The 20,079-nt window shown below is 48.8% G+C and overlaps 1 protein-coding gene across 1 annotated transcript in view; it reads right to left on the bottom strand.

The window, feature by feature from the left end:
* Prrc2b (proline rich coiled-coil 2B) overlaps positions 1 to 20,079 on the bottom strand; it is a 94,151-nt gene that overhangs the window by 18,002 nt on the left and 56,070 nt on the right. The window contains exons 10-15 of the mRNA XM_059260044.1: positions 14,907 to 14,997; positions 12,449 to 12,641; positions 8,093 to 8,408; positions 6,860 to 7,095; positions 4,369 to 4,564; positions 508 to 724 (exon numbers count right to left, since the gene is read on the bottom strand). Of these exons, the coding sequence (XP_059116027.1) occupies positions 508 to 724; positions 4,369 to 4,564; positions 6,860 to 7,095; positions 8,093 to 8,408; positions 12,449 to 12,641; positions 14,907 to 14,997 (1,249 nt within the window). The remainder of the gene's footprint in view (positions 1 to 507; positions 725 to 4,368; positions 4,565 to 6,859; positions 7,096 to 8,092; positions 8,409 to 12,448; positions 12,642 to 14,906; positions 14,998 to 20,079) is intronic.

The raw sequence follows: 20,079 nt of genomic DNA, 5'->3' as shown, positions 1-20,079 counted from the left end.
TTTTAAAAAGAAAAGAAACCACAAGCAAACATTTGCTCTAGCTTAAGACACGTTGCTCGGTGGCCCCTGGAGTCCGTGAGCGTGGCGACGGCAGTGGCAGCTCAGTACACCACCCTGGAGACAGAGGAGCTGGCAGTCCCTGGAGCAATGAACAAGCTGGAGCCTGGGAGTCTGTGAGCCTGGGCCGAGGGGTGCCAGGGCTAGCTCCCGCTCACACAGGAGGAGCGAGCCCAGACCCCCCAACCCAGCTGCCTGTGAGCCCGCCCCTCTGCGCCTTTGCCCGTGCCCACAGTGCGGCGGCGGTGGCGGCGACCACAGGGTTCCTGCTGAGCCTCAGCCTGGCCATTAGAAAGAGCCACTCACACCAAGCATTCAAACACACCTGCCTACACTCGCCCCGCCCCTCCCTCGGGGCAGTGTCCTCAGGGATGGGGCCTCTTCCTAGGGCCCTCCATGGGGACTGTGGAGTCTTCCTTCAGTCGCAGAGCAGCAGGAGGGTCGGCTCACCTGACGTGCATGTCCATGGCCAGGGTGTCGGCAGACTTCGGGTGGGCCAGTGAGTAACCTTTGCTCTGCAGTGCCATGTAGCCCTCTGGGCTCCACACAGGAGTTGGGTCGATGGCGGTCACTTTTCTTTCTTGGAGTGAGGGCACACAGTTTTGATCTTCAGAGCGACAGCCAGTCCCACTGAGGGACTCTTGAGGCATCATGGGCTTCATCAGTCCTGAAGAAGACAAAGAATCAAGCTCTCTCTTCTGACATAGAGTGTCTGGCAAGGGCCTCAAAGCAGAGGCAGCGGTCCCAGCACCACATGGACGCAGCAGCTACGCCTTCAGCATGTAAGTCCTCACTCTACCCTGACAGAGGACCCTGTGGCACAGGGGCACACCACACGACCTGCTTATGACCCTTAGGAGCCAATTCTGGTTCCCAGAACAAGAATCCATGAGCTGGGTGGTGGTGGCACACGCCTTTAATTCCAACACTCGGGAGGCTGAGGCAGGCGGATCTCAGGAATTCAAGACCAGCCTGGTCTACAGAGTGAGTTCCAGGACAGCCAGGGCTACACTGTCTTGGGGGAAAGAAAATCCATTTGAAAGATAGTGAAAACAATGAATGGAAGCCAGATGTCAAACCAGCGGGGCTGGCCCGTGAGCCGCCACAACACTGCACAGCTGTGGACAGATGAGCCACATCCCAGACGGCTCACTAAGACCAGCCAGCCAGCACTCAGTTGATTCAGAGATCTGGCTTCACTCCTCCTACCCTACGGGAAGCTGGACACGGATACTCTGCATTCTTTATTTGAGAATTCCGTTGCTGAGGAGGGAGAGAGCATGGAGTGAGCGGTCCAGATGACTAGGACACAGGCAACGTGATGTTCCCTCCCCAGCCTCTCCACATCTGCAGGCCTACTCTTCGGCATCCTCTCAGAGGCTTCCAAGGCCTCTGAAATACTACTAAACATTAGAAACCCCCTTTGGTACAAGGGATTCCCACCTGGACATCCATCTTAGTCCAGTCCAGGGAAGGACAAAACCAACCAGCCTTAGGAATTCAGAATATAATTGCATTCTTACTTGCTCTCTAAGGGTTTTCAGGACAGCTGTATTCAAATTTCTGCCTTCCAGAATAATGCAGAGATCTCTCAAATTAACCAAAACTGGTTATAAGGGCTCTGGGAGGATGGGCCCCCGAATCCAATGAAGGCCCAGCCAGAATCTAATCCTTAACAGGTCTTGAAACTGAACTTAAAAGCCAAAATGGCCAGAATGTGTATGGAATGTAACATACCATAACTAGATACTTTGCAGAACAACCTAAAACACTAAAAATTTATATTTAAATGATTGAAAGCATAAAAGAAGGAATTAAAGTCTTGGTGGATGCAATGGTGCACGTCTGCAATCCCAGCACTCAGGAGGCAGAGGCAGATCTCTGTGAGTCTGAAGCCAGACTAGTCTCCATAGTTAGTAGTTCCAGGACAAGCAAGGTCTCATAGAGACCCTGTCTTTAAAAATAAAGAAAACCTTTACTAGGAGCTGGTGAAATAGCTGGAGGAGCGAAAGTTCAATCCCCAGAGCCACATGGTAGACGGAGACCTTCTCATCACCACACATATGCTGTGCGGGTGACACTCCCCCAAATGGAGAAATACTTGTTAAAAAGAAAGAAGAGGAGGAAAGAAAAATCAAACAATGATTTGGGAAGCACATCCTATTTCCAAAAAATATACTGCTGGGGCTGGAGAGATGGCGCAGTGGTTAAGAGCACTGGCTGCTCTTCCAGAGGACCTGGGTTCAATTCCTAGCACCCACATGGCAGCTCCGGCCTGTCTGTAACTCCAGTTCAAGGGATTCTGACACCCTCACACAGACATACACACACACAAACATTCCCTTCTCTCTCCTGTCTCTCCTGCTGGGAGCAAACCCAGCCTTCTCATGTAGAAAGTACAATACAGAAAGGATGACACAAAACAGGAGTTCTGGAATAACACTGAGGATGGGAGATGAACACAATACAACAAGAGAGAGAGACAGATCCTGTTATGTTTGCCTGCCTGTGTATGTAAATATATATTTATGCACGCACGCACGCACGCACGCACGCACGCACGCATGCATGTACATACATACATATGCATATATGTATGTGGATGCTTGCCTGGTGCCCATAGGCTGGGAAGATGGCGCTGGGTCCTCTGAACTGGACATAAGGCGGTTGTGAGCTCCCATGTGCGAGCCGGGACTGAAAGAGCAGCCAGTGCTCTCAACCGCTGGGCCATCTCCAGCCCACAGACAGAAAACAAATTTTTTTTTGGTGAGGATGGGGGGGAATGATTGAGACAGGGTCTCGCTATGCAGTTCTATCTGTCTTGGAACTCACCCTGTAGACCAGACTGGCCTCGAAATTAGAGACCTGCCTGCACCTGCCTGCCAAGTGCTGGGGTTAAAAGTACATACCACCACACTCAGCTTCCCAATAAACCTAAAGGAACCAGCTTTGGCAATTAAAAGCTATAGACTATCAGAGTAAGCCTTCTCGTCCACACAGGAAGCCTTCCAGAAGAGTCACAGTAAGTCCAGAACAGAAGGTGTCAAATAGTGAAGAAACAAAATCAGGATAATTACATTCCTTCCAGACAACACAGCAAAGACAGGAAACCGACACCGACATGAAGAAGAGGAGCACATCCTTCCCATGAGCCTCCTGACTCACGTCGCAAGAACGACTGTTTGTTTGGGCACAGTGGCCCCAGCCTGTAATTTCAGCACACAGGAGGATGACCCAAGAGGACTTCATGAATGTGAGGCCAGCCTGAGCTACAGTGAGAGAGAGGTCTCAAGAACAAGCTAAAAAGCAGGTGTGGTGACTCATGCCTTTAATCCCAGCACTTGGGAGGCAGAGGCAGGTAGATCTCTGTGAGTTGGAGGCCAGCGTGGTCTACAGAGTGAGTTCAAGGCTATAGGGTTACACAGAGACAAAACAAAAAAACACCACAAAAACCAACACTGGTGGCTTATGAGGATTCTACAAAGCCACAACCACACTGGGATATTTATTTGTTTGTAAGTTTGGTGCTAGAGTTGAACCCAGGTTCTTGTGAATACTAAAAGAATGAGCTCTACCACTAAGTTAAATTTCAGACCTTGTGGTAAGCAATTTTAACACCCATTAGTAACCGATCAAGGGGATTTTAAAAAACTAATGATACTATTTGTACAACACAACTAGCAAGTGCAATTTCATGGACTACTTTGATATGACGAGAAAGAGACTGAGACCACCTAACAGTCACTATGCACTACCTCGGCAGTGAGATAAACAGCCTACTGCTGAGAATGTCATATCACAGGACCCCAAAAAAGCCACACTAGAAACAATACTATAAAGATCATATTATAAACAGGAATAATGAACAAGTAGGCACTTGTACTATAAAGAGAACTGTACAGTAAGACAAAGGGTTGAAGAAAACCCAAAGCTGGTCTTAAGGGAGAAAACCCAAAAGCCAGGATGCAAAGAGGATCGATGACGGGGCAGAGATTTGAGTGTAATCCAGGCAACTTACAATATACAAGTTTGTAACTCATGCCAACAATTTTGTTTGTTTGGAGACAGAGTCTCAATACATAGCCCAGGCTGGTCCACTTCCTGTCTCAGCCTCTCAAGTGCTGAAATTACAAACATGACCCCACCCACACTCAGGTCCCAATAACTTTTTGACAGGAGCAAAATTGTGTCTTTAACTTGGTAAAACTCAAGAGCAACCGAACGACCTGATACAGGCCAGACGGAACTCAGTGGCTCTAACTCTTCTGGTGACTTCCCTTCCCTTCCCAGTTACCTGGGCCCTGTGCTCACCTGAAGGATGCAGGGCTGAGGGGTAGAAGTCCACGGGTGTCCGAGTGGGTGTCATGCGCGGGTCCATGTAGGAGGGCATCATCATCCACCGCGGGTCAAAGCCCAGCATCTGGGGGTGGTGTGGGTAGAAGGAGCGCGGGGGGTGAGAAGGCGGGGGGTACACCGGCTGCCAGTGCTGCATCTTGTATAGTTGCTCCTGGAGGAAGAAGACACGTATGAGGGGGTGGGGCACACACTGGTGCGCATGGTACAGCCCTCCAGTCCTCCAGAAAGGCCCTAACAAGCTGGGCGGTGGTGGCATACGCCTTTAGTCCCAGGACTCAAGAGGCAGAGGCAGGTGGATCTCTGAGTTCGAGCCTGAGGCCAGCCTGGGCTGCAGAGCTACTCAAAGAAACCCTGTGTGTGTCGGGGAGTGGGGTGGAATGGAGACCAGACATGCACACACTAACATGTCCCAGGCTGAGGCCTCACTGAGCTGGATGAACAGCCATGATGGTGTCACTACAAGGACTGTGTGCACCTCAGCTATCCCCATCAGATGAGAGTTACCGTTTGAATGACTACTTCCTAGAATCAGACCCGCTCACCTACCAGGGTCATGGCCATTTCTTTTGTCTACAGTTACCACTGTATACCCCACATTTGTGGCTCCAAGTCCCCTGCTCTCTTCTTACCAGTCTGACACCACATGGCTCCCAGCAGCCTATGGTGGGGTCTCACTTTCTTGGCTACTCCTCCACAATGTACCCTACTCTCTGTTTCAGTCCTGTGGAGCCTTGCTAGACCGTGGGAAGGCTGGGGCCTTGGACTAGGATGCTTTTCACTACACTCCCAGCATAAGCACTTTCCCTCTGGAAAGCAGCCACCAGGCCTGACCAGGGCCCTATTTTGTACTCCCATAACACGCCTGCTCCATTTGCTGCTGTCATGGTAGCTGGCTGGTTTTCGAGGCTGTCTCCCTAACTGAATCTGAATCTGAATCATAAGAGGTGGTATATGTTTGGCTTGCTATGGCACTGTGTTCTAAGATATCTGAAGAGATAAACACAAACCATCAATGACTATTCAGCAATGAGACCCTCACGCCACCCAACCAGACGCCTCTCATGTTGTCATCTCCATGAGCTCTGTGCTGTGGAATAATCCTTCTGTATACTCTGAAAATGTGTTGCTCTCATTGTCAATAAAAAGCTGAGTGGCCGATACCTAGGCAGATTTTCGGGGCAGAGAGAACGCTGGGAAAAATGGCGGAGGCTGAAGAGTACTGAACTAGACAGGAAGAAGCAACATGTGAAGTTCACAGAGGTAAAGGAGCCTCAAGGCAGCACATAGATCAATAGAAATAAGTTAATTTCAGTAGTAAGAGCTGGCTAAGAACAAGCCTAAGCTATCGGCTGGGCTTTCTTAATTAGTAAGAAGTCTCTGTGGGCTTTTTTGGAAGCTCATGGGAAGGACAGAAAAGTCTGCCTACATATGGCGCCCAACGTCTGGCCACATATATCCACATGAGGCCTGGGGGGGAAAAAAGCCTTAAAATAAAAAAGTTTACTTAAAACAGTCTTAGATTGGCTGGGCGGTGGTGGCGCAAGCCTTTAATCCCAGCACTCGGAAGGCAGAGGCAGGCGGATCTCTGTGAGTTCGAGGCCAGCCTGGTCTACAGAGCGAGATCCAGGACAGGCACCAAAAAACTACACAGAGAAACCCTGTCTCAAAAAACAAAAACAAAAAAAAGTCTTAGATAAAACTATTGTACTCCCAGCTGCTGGGCTTCCAAGTAACACCCCATCATCCCAGTTCCTAGAAGTATTTTCCTTTGTATGCTAGGTACCGAAAACTGACCCGAGACCTCATTCATGCAGGCGAGCTCTACCACTAAGCTCCAGCCCCAGTCCCAGCGATCACTACTCTCCAGGGCACACAGCCGCCATGGACACTTCCGGCAGAGGAGGTCCCCAGGACATGGGGACTGCTGTGACGCTAGCCACTGGCCATACCATCTCCAGAGAAAAGAGCAGACCATTTTGAAGGTTTCAGACCAATATGGGCAATGCTTCTGGCCTGCTCATGGGCATCACTGCCAAAGGCTCTCTGCTCTGCTGAGGCAGGCACTCTCTCCAGTTTACAAAGAAGAACATGGGCTGAGGGTGGGAGCCCTATACAAGGTGAACATCCTTAATCCAAAGCTGGTGTTTCTCTCCAGTAACTCCCAATGCACAAGGCTTTAGAGAACTCAGAAGCCCCAGTATAACTGAATAGGGTCAGAGGGGTACTCTGAGTGAAGACTGGCCCCACACTGCACCAAATGCAGCTCAGAGAGTACACCAATCAGTGTGTATGCACAGAGCCTCTACCAATGGAGAGACAGTCCATGTTCTGAGGTGTCATATCTGACATCTGTGATGGTGACTGTGACATGTAAGAATACTGCTGTTTCTTTAAACTGGAGGTGAGTGGGGAGAACATTTGCTCATGGTCATGTCCATCACTTTACCTGCTGCTGCTGCTGCTGCTGCTGCTGTTGCTGTTGCTGCTGCTGCTGCCGCTGGAAACGAGGAGGAAGGGACTTCTGATACTTGCTGAACTCCTGTGCAGGGGACTCGGCCTCCCTGGCTTCTTCCTCGCTGCTGCTACTGCTGCTGCTGCTGCTCTGAGCTACTGCAGGGGATGTTGCAGGTGTCTCTTCTAAGAACATGCTCGGTGCTTCTTGGACAGGGAACTCTGGGGAGCCTAGAGAACAGGCAGGAGAAGAAACGGCACAGTGAACTCACAGGAACTGGGCCAACTGTGTGGTGAAGAGCAAATACTTCTGTCTTGGCTACATACACTCCGCTGGGGAACCAGGGACGCAGGTCCAGCCGCCTGCATCAAGTGTTCCTTGGGCACCAGACTGCGGATTCCCCACAAAGCCAGTAAGGAGGTTGTACCCCAGCATCAAAAACCACCAGTGAGGATGCTGAGTCAGCTCAGAACTGTACATGATTGTGGTGAAGCTGTATACAGGACTCTGACGAGGGAGACTGACTACTACAAATTCATCACCAGACAGAACGAAACAGCAGCCACAGGCGGGCAACCTGAGCCCTTTGCTCAGCCTCCCTTGCCCAGAATTCTCTGTAAGTACTGAGAGCAGCCATGGCTGCCTCCTCCACGGGGCTTGTGTGAGAATTCAGTGAGATCACGAGTATACCACCAACAGGGCTTGACTAACAGTATATGCCTAGAGACCTGAGTCCAACCCTCTGAACCCAAGGAAAAGTAGAAGAGAATCAGGACAGAGTTGCCCTCTGACCTCCACATATCTATATATACTCTGAGGCACACACACCACACACATACACACACACACACACACACACACACACACACACACACACACACACACAATCAGAGTGAAAAAAAAGTTGAGCTATAATCACACAAGTCCCCAAGCCTACACTTGTGTATGTGCATGTGTGTGCGTGTCTGAGACAGGGTCTCTCCGTGTATCCAAATGTCCTGGAACTCTATGCAGAGCAGTTGACCTCAAACTCTCAGGGATCCTGTCTCTGCCTCCTGGGTGCTGGGATTGAAAGTGTGTGTCACCACAGCCAGCCGGGCCTACACTTCAACAGACTGATGCTTCCCCATTAGAATGTGCATTCAGCCACAGGTTTAGCTACTTTATAGTCAGAATGTGGGGCTGATGGTTCAAGGCTCCCCACCAGGGGATAGGGAGTCCTCTCACCTTTGCGGACAACAGGGCCGTTCTCCTGTGGGGAGGCCTTCTCGATGCCCGGGGACCGGGGGCCCTCCTTCTCCACAGGCTTCGGGGCCTCGCTGGCCTTCGGGGCCTGCTTGCACTTCTGATCCAGCTGCCTGAGTTTGGCCGCACAGGCCGCCAGCCTCTCCTCCCGGGCCCGGCGCTCTTCTTCTTCCCTGCGCTTTCGGGCTCGCTCCACAGCCTCCGACATCTCTGACTGGATGAACTTCTGCCGTGGGGGTGGCTTGTCCTCCTTGTCCTCAGAGGACTGCTGTCGGAACGTGCTGCCCATTGTGGGCTTCTGCCAAAAGAAGGAGGGAACGAGGTTCGGAAGCCTGAGACAATGGCTACCTCCCTCCCACTGAGACCGAAACCAGGAAAACAGTAAATGACTCAATGACTCCAAGGGCCACAGGGGGCCCCACCATGACTACGTAACCCCTACAGTCTGACCTCAGATCAATGCTTGTACATTAATGAGAAGGCATGACTACAAACATGTCTTTTGGATAGTTTCTCCATCCCTGAGTCTCCTGCTGGTTGTACAACATAAGCAGGGTGTTGAGGGTGTCCTGGGAAAAACTCAACACCAGAGAGACGTCCCACTAGTCTGCAGGGAGTGACCAATGCTGCTGCTGCTGCTGCAGGCACAAAGGAGCAGAAACCACTGGAGGGGAGCCATTCCCAGCCACACAAAGAGAGTGCTTGTTTTGAATGGTGGCCAGACAGGTGTATGCCACGGTCAAAGACGGTCCAACAGGGCTGGGTGGTGGCAGCCTATGCCTTCAATGCTAGCACTTAGGAGACAGAGGAGGGCAGATCTCTGAGATCAAGGCCAGCCTGGTCTAGAGTTCCAGGACAGCCAGGGCTACACAGAGAAACCCTGTCTCAAAAAAATCAAAAAAACCAAAGAGAGAGAGAGAGAGAGAGAGAGAGAGAGAGAGAGAGACAGACAGACAAACAGAATACGGCAAGGCCCTGCCTTCTCTTGTGGCTACTGGCTCATCACTTCTCACAGAAAGACATACACACTGGTGATAGTTAGATTTCCTCTTAAAAGGTCATTTCTCGTGATGCAGATGCAACTCCAATGAGGCCAGAGTAGCCACTCCAATGTAAGCTCGGACACGCCCCTCACACCACTTACTCTTCTTTCACTTCGCGACTAAACAGAACATCTGCCCTGCTCTGGAAACGGCTATCCGCTGACCATTTCACGGATTCCCCGATAAGCCACCTGATCTCACAAATCAACCAAAATAAAAGAAAGAAAGAAAGAAAATGTTCATATGTGTGTATCTGCACGTGAGTACTGGTTGGTGTCTTGGAGGCCAAAAGGCGGCATCAGAGCCCGGAGACAGCTGTGAGCTGTTGGACATGGGTGCTGGGAACTGATCTCAGGTACACTGGCAGAACGGGGTGCTGGGAACTGATCTCAGGGATACTGGCAGAGTGGGGTGTTGGGAACTGATCTCAGGTACACTGGCAGAGTGGGGTACTGGGAACTGATCTCAGGTACACTGGCAGAGTGGGGTGCTGGGAACTGATCTCAGGTACACTGGCAGAGCGGGAAACACACTTAACACCTGGGCCAACACTCCAAGCCTTTACATTAAAAGAAAAGAATTTCATATTTATTTGTGTGTGTGTGTGCGTGTTATATGCAACAACTTTTGGGAGTCAGTTCTCTCCTTCCACTATCTGGGTGCTGGGGATTGAACTCAGGTCCTCAGACTTGGCAGCAGGCTCCGTTATCCACTGAGCCATCCTGACAACCTACCTTTTGTTCATTTTCTGTTTTTTTCTTTTTTTCACATGTATTCTTAACCCTGATTACCTCCTGCCAAAGTGCTAAACAGACTGAAAGGGTCCAGGGTCATTGCGAAGCCTTCGGCACTGGGATCTCCAGGAGGGGGGGGGCATGATGTCTGATGCACCTGTAGGCTCTGTAGCCAGCACAGTGCCCAGTCACACAGTGCCGGTCACACAGTGAAGACAGGAGAAAAAAGCCTGTTCACTGCGCATGATGAGGCAGAGGAGCCAAAAACAACATGTTTCCCAAGAGGATTCCAAACAGTGCCTTTCTCTTTTCCAACATGTGTTCACCCACAATCACTGGGTGTGGCAAGAAAGGTGTGTGTGTGTCAGCTGCCGGGGAGTCACAGAATCTGTGGGTGGCCGGAGCCCTGCAGGGTGCAAGGCATGCAATCTGAGTGGTGGATTGGTTTGGGACAACCATAGGACAGGGCGTGGCATGGAAATTAATGTAGAGTAAAGGTGACACCTCTGAGGACTTGGAGGGCATCTGTGCAACGGAAACTTCACACGAAGGAGCCAACCAGTGGGCATCAGTGTTAGGGACACGTGACTGCCGTGGGAGGAAGGAGTTATAAGTATGTAATGAGGGGCTGTGAAGACGCTCATGGGTTAAAGTGCTTACTGTACAAGTGTGAGGAACTGGAAAAGGCAGATGGAAGGCCTGAGTGTCTGGACCCCAGCGCTCCCATATAGGGAACCGGGAACCAGAGACAGGAGATGGCCCAGAAGCGCTCAGGCCAGCTAGCCTGGCAAACTCAGCAGAAACCAACAAAGACTCTGTCTTAAACAGGGTGGAAAGCAAAGATGGATACCAAAGCTGTCTTCTGAATTCCACAGGCATCTGGTGGAATGTGAGCTCTTGCACAGGCGCACGCATGCACAAACACACTCATGCACGCCCACTCACCCACACACTCATACATGCATGCACAGTGTCTAAGTGTTCCCCGCCACTCAAACGAACGAAGAGTTCCTAGGAGAACTGACCGGGACAGCAGAGGACCTGGATCTCGGTGAGTTTAAGGAGTTAGTCCTCAGGAAGTAAGAAGATCTCAAAAGAAGATAAGAAGCAAGGACCCACAACAGGGAAGTGAAAGAGAGAAGTGAACACAAAGACAATTCCATCTTCACACCAGATGATGGGAGCTGATCAGCTGCTGGAATAAATGAATACATTGAAAGGATGATGAATGGCCAATGAGACAGCTCAGGAGGTGAAGGTGCTTGCTGCACACGCCGTTGATCAAGAGAGAAACAAAGAACTGACTCCATGAAGATGTCCTCTACCTCCACATGCGTACTCCTATACACATATCCTACATACAGACACACACCATGTTTTGACATGACAAATAGGCTAGCCAGTCTCAATGTTTCTCCTCATTCCTCCCCACATTCCTCATCACTCACAGTGGAGAGAAAGGGACTGTCCAATGTAAGCCTTGGCAACATCGCCAACATTCACCAAGAGATCAAAGTGCCAGTCACCAGAGCCAGGAGGAGTCCAGAAAACAGCCCAGGGAAGCTGGCCAAGCCTTGGACCTGACCAGGAGCAAGCACCAGAGCAAGCCAATCTGAGGAGCTCACCCTCTTCCAAAGCACCCAGGCCATGAGAACGTGGGAAAGTGAGTCGCAGTGATAACAGGTGAGCTCATGCATGAAGGACTTCAGCAGGATCGCTGCCTGGTGGATGTGCCATTAGCGAGGTTGCAACACGCGCTTCCTGGCTTGATTCTGGTTCTTAAAAAACACCAGTGTCTGGGCAGAAGGTGATACCAGCTCAGCTTGCAGTGAGAGCAGCTGACCGGGAGGTGGCGCCCTCTTCAGCCAGCCAGGCGAACAGCTCTGTTTTCATCTTTTGTTTTTTTAATGGAGGACAGGGTCCCACTATGAAGCCCTTGGCTGGCCTGGAACTTACTATACAGACCAGGCTGGTCTTGAATTCATGGAGCGCCTGCCTATCTGTGCCTCCTGAGTGCTGGGATTAAAGACATGTGTTACCATGCCCAGTCAGTCTTTATATTTAATTCCAAGTTTTCCATAAACTCTGGCTAGCCACACAGCTCAGGAGGTAGAATATTTGTCTTGAAGCTTGACAATGTGAGTCTGATCTCTGGAAACGGTGTAGAGGTGGGAGGAGAGAGCCAACTTCACAAAGGTGGTGTTATCCTCGGACCTAACTCCACATGCATGCCATAACGTGTGTGTCAACACATACACATAAATAAAAAAGAAAGGGAGAACAAGAGAGAAGAAACGTGACCCGGCATTTTCTGGAAACCCAGCCACTGTCATCAACATAGTACAAACTCTCAGGACAGTGGCTGGATTGGGTGTGTGTGTGTGTGTGTGTGTGTGTGTGTGTGTGTGTGTATGTGTGTGTGTGTGTGCGCGCGTGTGCATGTGTAGGGAGGAAGGAAGGAAGAGAGAAAGAGGCAGAGCAAGAGCGAGCATGCAATCAAGTCCACAGCACGCGCCAGGGTTCCAGGGAAGCAGGAAGGCACAGCACCTGGGCCCCCATACCTGGTAGTCAGGGCCAGACGCCCAGCTGTGAAGCTTCCTGGAAGGAGGCTGCGGCTCTGGCCCCTTCCGGACAGCGCGGGACACACTCCCTGCTTCTCCCCAGTCCTTTCCTTCCTCTTGAGTGCGCCTGGCATCAGCGCTGTCTGCAGAGCTCAGTGACGACTCCCGCTGCCGCCTGGGGTCCCAGCTGTTCCTAGGACAAACAACAACTGTTCAGTTTCCCCAGACAGCTAGGGCTGTCTGACCTCACCGGTCAGGGGCCGCTGGGAATTCTGCAGCCAGCTATTACCACGATTTACAGACTAATTCCCTTCAACACCCCACTCACATCCTTTACCTGAGAACTACGAAATTCAGGCCAGCATTTACCAAGTCACCATCTCTCATGAAGCCCCAGGAGACATCTAATTCACCCCCATCCTAGATGGCAAAGACCAGGCCTGCTCGCTCACATTGAAAGAGCTGGGAATCAGGCCTGGAGAGCTGTTGAGTTTTTCTTCAATTTCTAGCATCCACATGGTGGCTCATAGCCAGCTGCCTGTAACTCCAGTTCCAGGAGATCCAATGCCCTCTCTGACCTCCACAGACATTACATGCATGTGGTGCATAGAAATATATACAGGCAAAATACCCATACACATAAATAAAAATTAATAAAATCTTAATGTGCTTGGACCCGGCCTCAGAGAGGTAAGAGGAGCTGCCACAAGGAGACAGAGGGCAAGGCTGGGACCCTGCCTCAGTCTCCAGCTCCCTCCTCGGCTCTGCCAGAACAAGTGCCACCCAGAGCTCTGCAAAGGAGGAAAAGGCCGACCACCAGTGAACAACGAGAACCCAGGAAGTACACCAGTGTAGAAAAGGAGACAGTCCCCAACAGGGCTGCACTGAGGCTCTGGGGGAGGGAGAGGGTGTGCTGAGCAGGGCCAAACACAACCAGTCATATATGCACAGGTGTCAGGAAAGCCGTCAGCAAAGACAGGCAGGATAGCTACCTACATGCCTACTGCGCACGCGTGCACTCGTGTGTATACACACACACACACACACACACACACACACACACACACACACACACCCTGTGACAGGTAGCTGGAGAGGCACGTAAGAAGATAGAAAGATTAACAACTGCTAGCAAAGCTGGGCATGGCGGTACACGCCTTTAATCCCAGGAGACAGAGGCAGGAAGACCTCTGTGAGCTTGAGGTCATCCTGGTCTATACACTGAGTTCCAGGACAGCCAGGGCTACAGAGTTGAGACCCTGTCTCAAATTTTTAAAAAAAATTTTACAAAAAGGAAAAAAAAAAGAAGAGAAACAGCTGCTAGGGACCGCGGCCCTGACCTCTGAGAAATGGTCTTGGCCTCTCAGAAACCAGCTAGGATTTTAGGAGGAAGGTGATGTGAAGGATGAGCCATGAGAGGCAGGCCAAAGGAAGGAGACACACTGACCGTCCCCTAGGGGCCAGACAAGGAAGGCTGCTGGTCCCAAGAGCCCCAGAGATAAAGAGGAAAAGCTTCCGGGGCTGATAATACACGCAGCAAATCAAAAGATGTCAAAGGAGACTCAGAAACTCCAAGTACATCCTGGAAGCCTCCAGTGGTGCCAAAGCCTCTACTCTCTGCAGGCACCTGTGGTCATGTATGTACACACACACACACACACACACACACACACACACACACACACTCACACACACACACACACAGATACACACACACACACACAGATACACACACACACACAGACACACACACACAGACACACATACACACACACACACACACACACACACACACACATACACACAATTTTAAAATAGACGTTCGGGAGGCAGAGCCAGGTGGATCTCTATGAGTTCGAGGTCAGCCTGGTCTACAGAGCAAGCTACAGGAAAGGCGCAAAGCTCCACAGAGAAACCCTACCTCGAGAAACCAAAAAATAAATAAATAAATAAAAAATAAAAATAAACGTTCAAAACACAAAACAAAAACAGACAAACCCTCTAAAAGAACTGGAGTATAATGTTGCATTTTCCAAAGGGCATTAGGTAACCCTAGTCCAATGGGAATGACCCAGGAAGGAAAGAGGGGCAGAACGGATGCACCCAATCTGCACACCTGCTCCTGCACCTCCCAGGTGCACTACGGAAGAGCGCAGCCGGGAGAGTTCTTGGTTTAACCAAGCAGGGCCTGAGGTGGCTTCCAACAAAAGCTTCTCAGGGTGCCACACCCATCAACGATCTGGGAGATTGGGTGCAGAGGAGGAAGGACCAGAGCCCGGGCCCGAATGCAAATCTTGGCCGGTTGCTGCATGCTGTCTGTATAGACCTCATCCCTGAAACCGCAGGTTGCTATGGAAACCAAGAAGCGCTCCTGGCACCGTGAACCCCATGCAGCATCAGTAACAAGCTGTGTAGGTTTCTGACGGCCCCATGCTGGCAGCTGGGTTGAAGGACTCACCACTTTGGCCGCCCATCCTTCACAACTTCCTCCTCATCTTCATCGTCACTGAACTTCAGTTTCTCGGAATAGTCCACTTCCTCATGGAGGCCTGCAACAGCAAGAGGGCCCATGAAGACGAGAAGACGTGAGGATGACAGTGTCTCCCAGGGGACCACAAGACAGTCTGAAAGTTGAGCCTGTGGTGCCCCAACTGAGGTGATGGGCAGCTCACTCCCCCTGGCTGCCACCCTCCATAGTCCTGCAGGTACCAGGGAGGGTTCCTAGGTTCCTGTAAGAGTGATGGGCTGGGCAATACTAACCCCCCGACAGAAATTCTCCCTATGTAACCCAGACTCTCACAGACTCACAGTTCTCCGGGCCTGCCCCCAGAGTGCCGGGGTTGCAGGCATGTGCTACTATACCTAGCCTGAAACTAACTCAAGGTAAAAGAAAGTAAGATGTGCATAACCAGACAGGACTCTGCCTCTCCAACGCAGACTCTGACAGAGAGATTTCTACTGTCCTAGCCCACCGTGACTGGCACAGGCAGGGAAAGTGTCCGTAACTGATGGACAAATGTGGTCGGTCCACACAGTAGAATATTATTTGGCCATAAAAATGAATGTGGGTGACCAGGGAGATGGGGCAGTAAGTAAAGTGCTTGCTTCACAAGCACGAGGGACTGAGTGCCATCCACACAAAAGTCGGACGTACCGGTGCACGCCTATAACCATCCACACAAACGTTGGACGTACCGGTGCACGCCTATAACCATCTACACAAAAGTTGGATATACCGGTGCATGCCGATAACCCCTGCACTGAGGGGTGGACAAAGATGGAACCCAGCCAGTGGTTAAAAGCCCTTGTTGCTCCTGCAGAGGACCAGGGTTCAGCTCACAGCACTCATCTGGCAACTCAAAACCATCAGTAACCCTAGTTCTAGGGGATCCTAGTACATATACATGCATGCTGGCACAACAGTCATACACATAAATAAATAAATCTAAAATTAAAAAAAAAGTTTATGAGGTAGAGAAGAAAGTGAGGAAGAAATCCTATGTCAACCTGTGACCTCTATGCACCCAAACCACACAGCATACACCACACACACCAATAGATGAGTTAATTAACTAAAGAACGACAGCATTAACAAAGCACAAGAGAGCCAAGCCAAAAAACAGCTAGAAAATACCATGAGGTATGCAAACGTGCAGAGCAAAGAGGTTAAATACCAACATATTTCAAAATAAACGCATCAGGAGCCCAAGAGATTTAAAGACAGACATATGCAAATCCACAATCAGAGCAGAGGTTTAATATATTACAGTCCAGTCCAGGATAGACCTGAACGGAACCACAGTAAGTACCTAAGTCAGGAAGGACACCTCCAGCACACGACTATACTGGCTATTACACACAGCTTTTCAAGCACACTTGGGATGCTCTCCAAGACAGATCGTCCTGGTCATAAAACAAGTCTCACTGGGTGGTGGCGCACGCCTTTAATTCCAGCACTTGGGAGGCAAAGGCAGACACATCTGAATTTGAAGCTAGCCTGGTCTACAGAGCAAGTTCTAGGACAGCCTGGGCTACACAGAGAAACCCTGTCTCAAAAACAAACAAGCCCACAAGTCTCCCATTCAAGTACTAATCAGGCCTAACCTTGTTGAGATCAGAGGAGATTAGTGTGCTCAGGGTTATATGGCCATAAACAAGACAAGTCTCAGTACACTGAATGGAATTAAAACCATACAGAAAATGTTCTTTGATTTACCTTTAAATCAAAGTAAAAACTTAGAAATGTCCCAATAATTAAAAAAAAAAAGCACGTCCTTTAAAATAAATACATAAAATGAATACCAAGGAGCAGGAAAATCATTTCTGATCGTCAATCTGACTTGATTAAGCAATGCCAGGGCACTAGTGAGGCCTAATTTGGGGTGTCTCACTTCGTGAATTGATAAGGAGGGAAGACCACACTGAATGTGGGCTTCAAGGCCCCGGGCCGGAGCCCCAGGCTGAAGGAAAAGGGAGAGAGAGCCAGCTGGGCACTTCCCTTTCTTCATTCCTGATTTGCCCAGATAAGAACCCCACACTCAGCCGAGCGGTGGTGACGCACACCTTAAATCACAGAGGGAGGCAGAGGCAGGTGGATCACTGTGAGTTTGAGTCCAGCCTGGTCTTTGAAGTGAGTTCCAGGACAGCAGGGCAACACAGAGAAACTCTATCTTAAATAAACCAAACCAAACCAACCAAACAAACAAAAAAAAGAATTGCATTTATAGCAGTATCTAAACTATAAAATACCAAGCCGGGCAGCGGTGGCACACACCTTTAATCCCAGCCCTTGGGAGGCAGAGGCAGGCGGAGCTCTGAGTTCAAGGCCAGCCTGGTCTACAGAGTGTGTTCCAGGACAGCCAGGGCTACACAGAGAAACCCTGTCTCGAAAAACTAATTAACCAACCAACCAACCACCAACTAAACAAACATGAAGAACCTGAAAACTGTCATCTTTATTTACTTAGGAGACATTTCCATGTGTCACAGGCTGGCCTTGAACTTGCTATGTAGTCCCATCTCCTTACCACCCCGGGCCACCACAGCCAATCCATACAGTGGATGGAGATTGAGCCTACTGCCTTCTGCAGGTTGGACAAACACTATTAACTAAGCCATTCACCCAAGCTCCTACTACCATTGTGAAAAAGAGACAGAATTTTGTTTATAGTCCCAGGCTGGTCTCAAGGGATCCTCTACCCTTAGCAGCCCACATGTCTAAGATTACCACCACAGGATAATGGCACTCACCTTTGGGCATTGAGCCACATAGACCTAAGAAAGCTTAAAGATTGTGAAGGCACAGAAACGGAGCCACACTGGGCTTCCTAGTCTCACAGTCTCAGGCCAGCAGCAGTGTAGAGACCCCACAGCTGCCTGCCAGATGGAGCTGGCCGCCAGCCGCCATGAGCTAAGCAGCATGGCCAAGTCCTGCCGAGGTACACAGAGGTACCTTTAAGCCCTGCAGTGGGATACATGCTGCAGGATGCAGGCACAGACGCACTCTTTCCCAGAGTTGGCGATAAACGTACCTCCGCCATGTTGGGAAGCTGAGGTGGGCGGAGCCAGCGGTTAGGGCTGCCACTGTGGTCCTAGCCACATTGCGGTCTTAGCCACACTGCAGTTTAAATCAATGGTCAAAAAATGATTACAGATTCACAATAAGACAGATTCAGATGGAATAAAACTCTAAACGGTGTACAGGGTGTATAAAAATGTACATAGACTTGGAAGAGAGAGGAAAAGGATTATAGGCAGTTATATAAAGAAATAAATAGTTTCAAAAAATAAAATCTTTAAAAAGACAGTAAGAATCATACGAAAATTAAGCCACCTTAAGGATAGAAATTACACAAAGAATCTGGATACTGCATATTATTACATTGTTTTTGGGATTTTTAACTGCAGAGAGACATTTGATTGTAGGAGCTACTAAGTTAAACAAATATGTATTTTAAAGGTATCTTGACTTCAAAATTTGTGTCTAAGGATACGCTGCTTTAGAAAAGAGGTTCTGCTTTTGTCTCCACAGAAGATGAGAACCTGTGGATTGCTTCCAGAGTAATGTGGTTTGACCAACCAAGACTCCCTGAAAGACAGCCATAGCCCAGATGATCCAACATCCAAAACAGCTTCAAGGCAACTAGCTGAGATGATATAGCCTCACAGACTACTACAGCAAGATTTAACTATAATTCTTAATTTTCTCAGGACCCACATAAGATTGACAGCACCCCTAATAAGCAGGAAATAGTATGGGAAGGTATGTCCAAATTGCGAAAATATTGTTTATGAATGTTTATTTTTATTTAAAGGAGGTTGATTATAAATGCAATCTTTCTAAAAAAAAAGAAAAGAGGATATAGATAGGATAGGATGAAAGGGTAGATTATTGAATCTCCTTTTAAAGAGCAACAACTTGTTTGAAATGTTTTACATTGCTATGGATTTTAGTTTATTGATACAAATTTAAAGTTAATTTTGTTATAATACTGTATATATATTTCTACTCCTGTTTAAGGTACTGTGTTTACGCGACTCATTTAAAATTGTAATGTATAACTAAGAAATACAGATTAATAATTAGTCATCTATGATAATCAAACTTATAGTCATGTTACTTAAGATTTTTAGGTATACAAAGGTATATTTCAATTAGGTAGGTAATCTTCAAACACTTCAAAGACCTACAGAATATGGCATTTAAAATGTTTTAAGAACTTGGACTTTTCTGGACAGTGAGACACGTCTACTCCTGGCAGCACCAATTACTTCAAAGAGGATGATGGGCATCGAAGAAACTCATTATGGAATTTGCTTTCTTTGTGGCAAAAGTTAGCCACTGGGCAAAAAAATGCCCTTGCCTCAACTGCTTGACAGGATGCTATATAAACTGGCCATGCAGGACCCATAGGAAGGTGAGCATTGAATTTTGCAAGATGAGATGGTCCTTCAGGTTCCTGCTTCACAGAAGAAACTGCCAGACATACTACAGGTCACGGGGAGAAGTGACTGACGAACTTTGCCAGAATGGGAGGAAAAGCCCTTAGAATTTCCTGCTTCACTGAAAGCTATGCCAGAGACTCTAGGCCTACAGAGAATCTTTGGAGGACTGTCCAGGTAGCCAGATGCCTTTATCATTTCTAGAACTATGGAAGTTGCTTGCCACACACTCCCTGTTTACTCAGGTAATATAATATCCTTCTGGGGTCTTTGATGGAGTTGAAACTAGATAGTTATATTTAGTTTTCCTTAGACACGATAAAAGATAAATTAGGTATAAAACTTTAGACTCAACAAAAATAGGATAGATAACAGAATATTTTCTTTAATTTTGCCAAATACAAATAGACTAGATATTGTAAGTATAATTCTTGCTTGATAACTACTGTTATATATAATATATATTATTTTTTTTTTTTTTGGTTTTTCGAGACAGGGTTTCTCTGTGTAGCTTTGCGCCTTTCCTGGAACTCACTTGGTAGCCCAGGCTGGCCTCGAACTCACAGAGATCCGCCTGGCTCTGCCTCCCGAGTGCTGGGATTAAAGGCGTGCGCCACCACCGCCCGGCATAATATATATTATATATATATATATAATTTTACTATGTTAAAATTAAAATCTTCCTTTTT

This window comes from Peromyscus eremicus, chromosome 4, assembly GCF_949786415.1.
Source record: "Peromyscus eremicus chromosome 4, PerEre_H2_v1, whole genome shotgun sequence".
NCBI classification, from domain to species: Eukaryota; Metazoa; Chordata; class Mammalia; order Rodentia; family Cricetidae; genus Peromyscus; species Peromyscus eremicus.
This window is presented reverse-complemented; position numbering and strand designations above follow the sequence as displayed.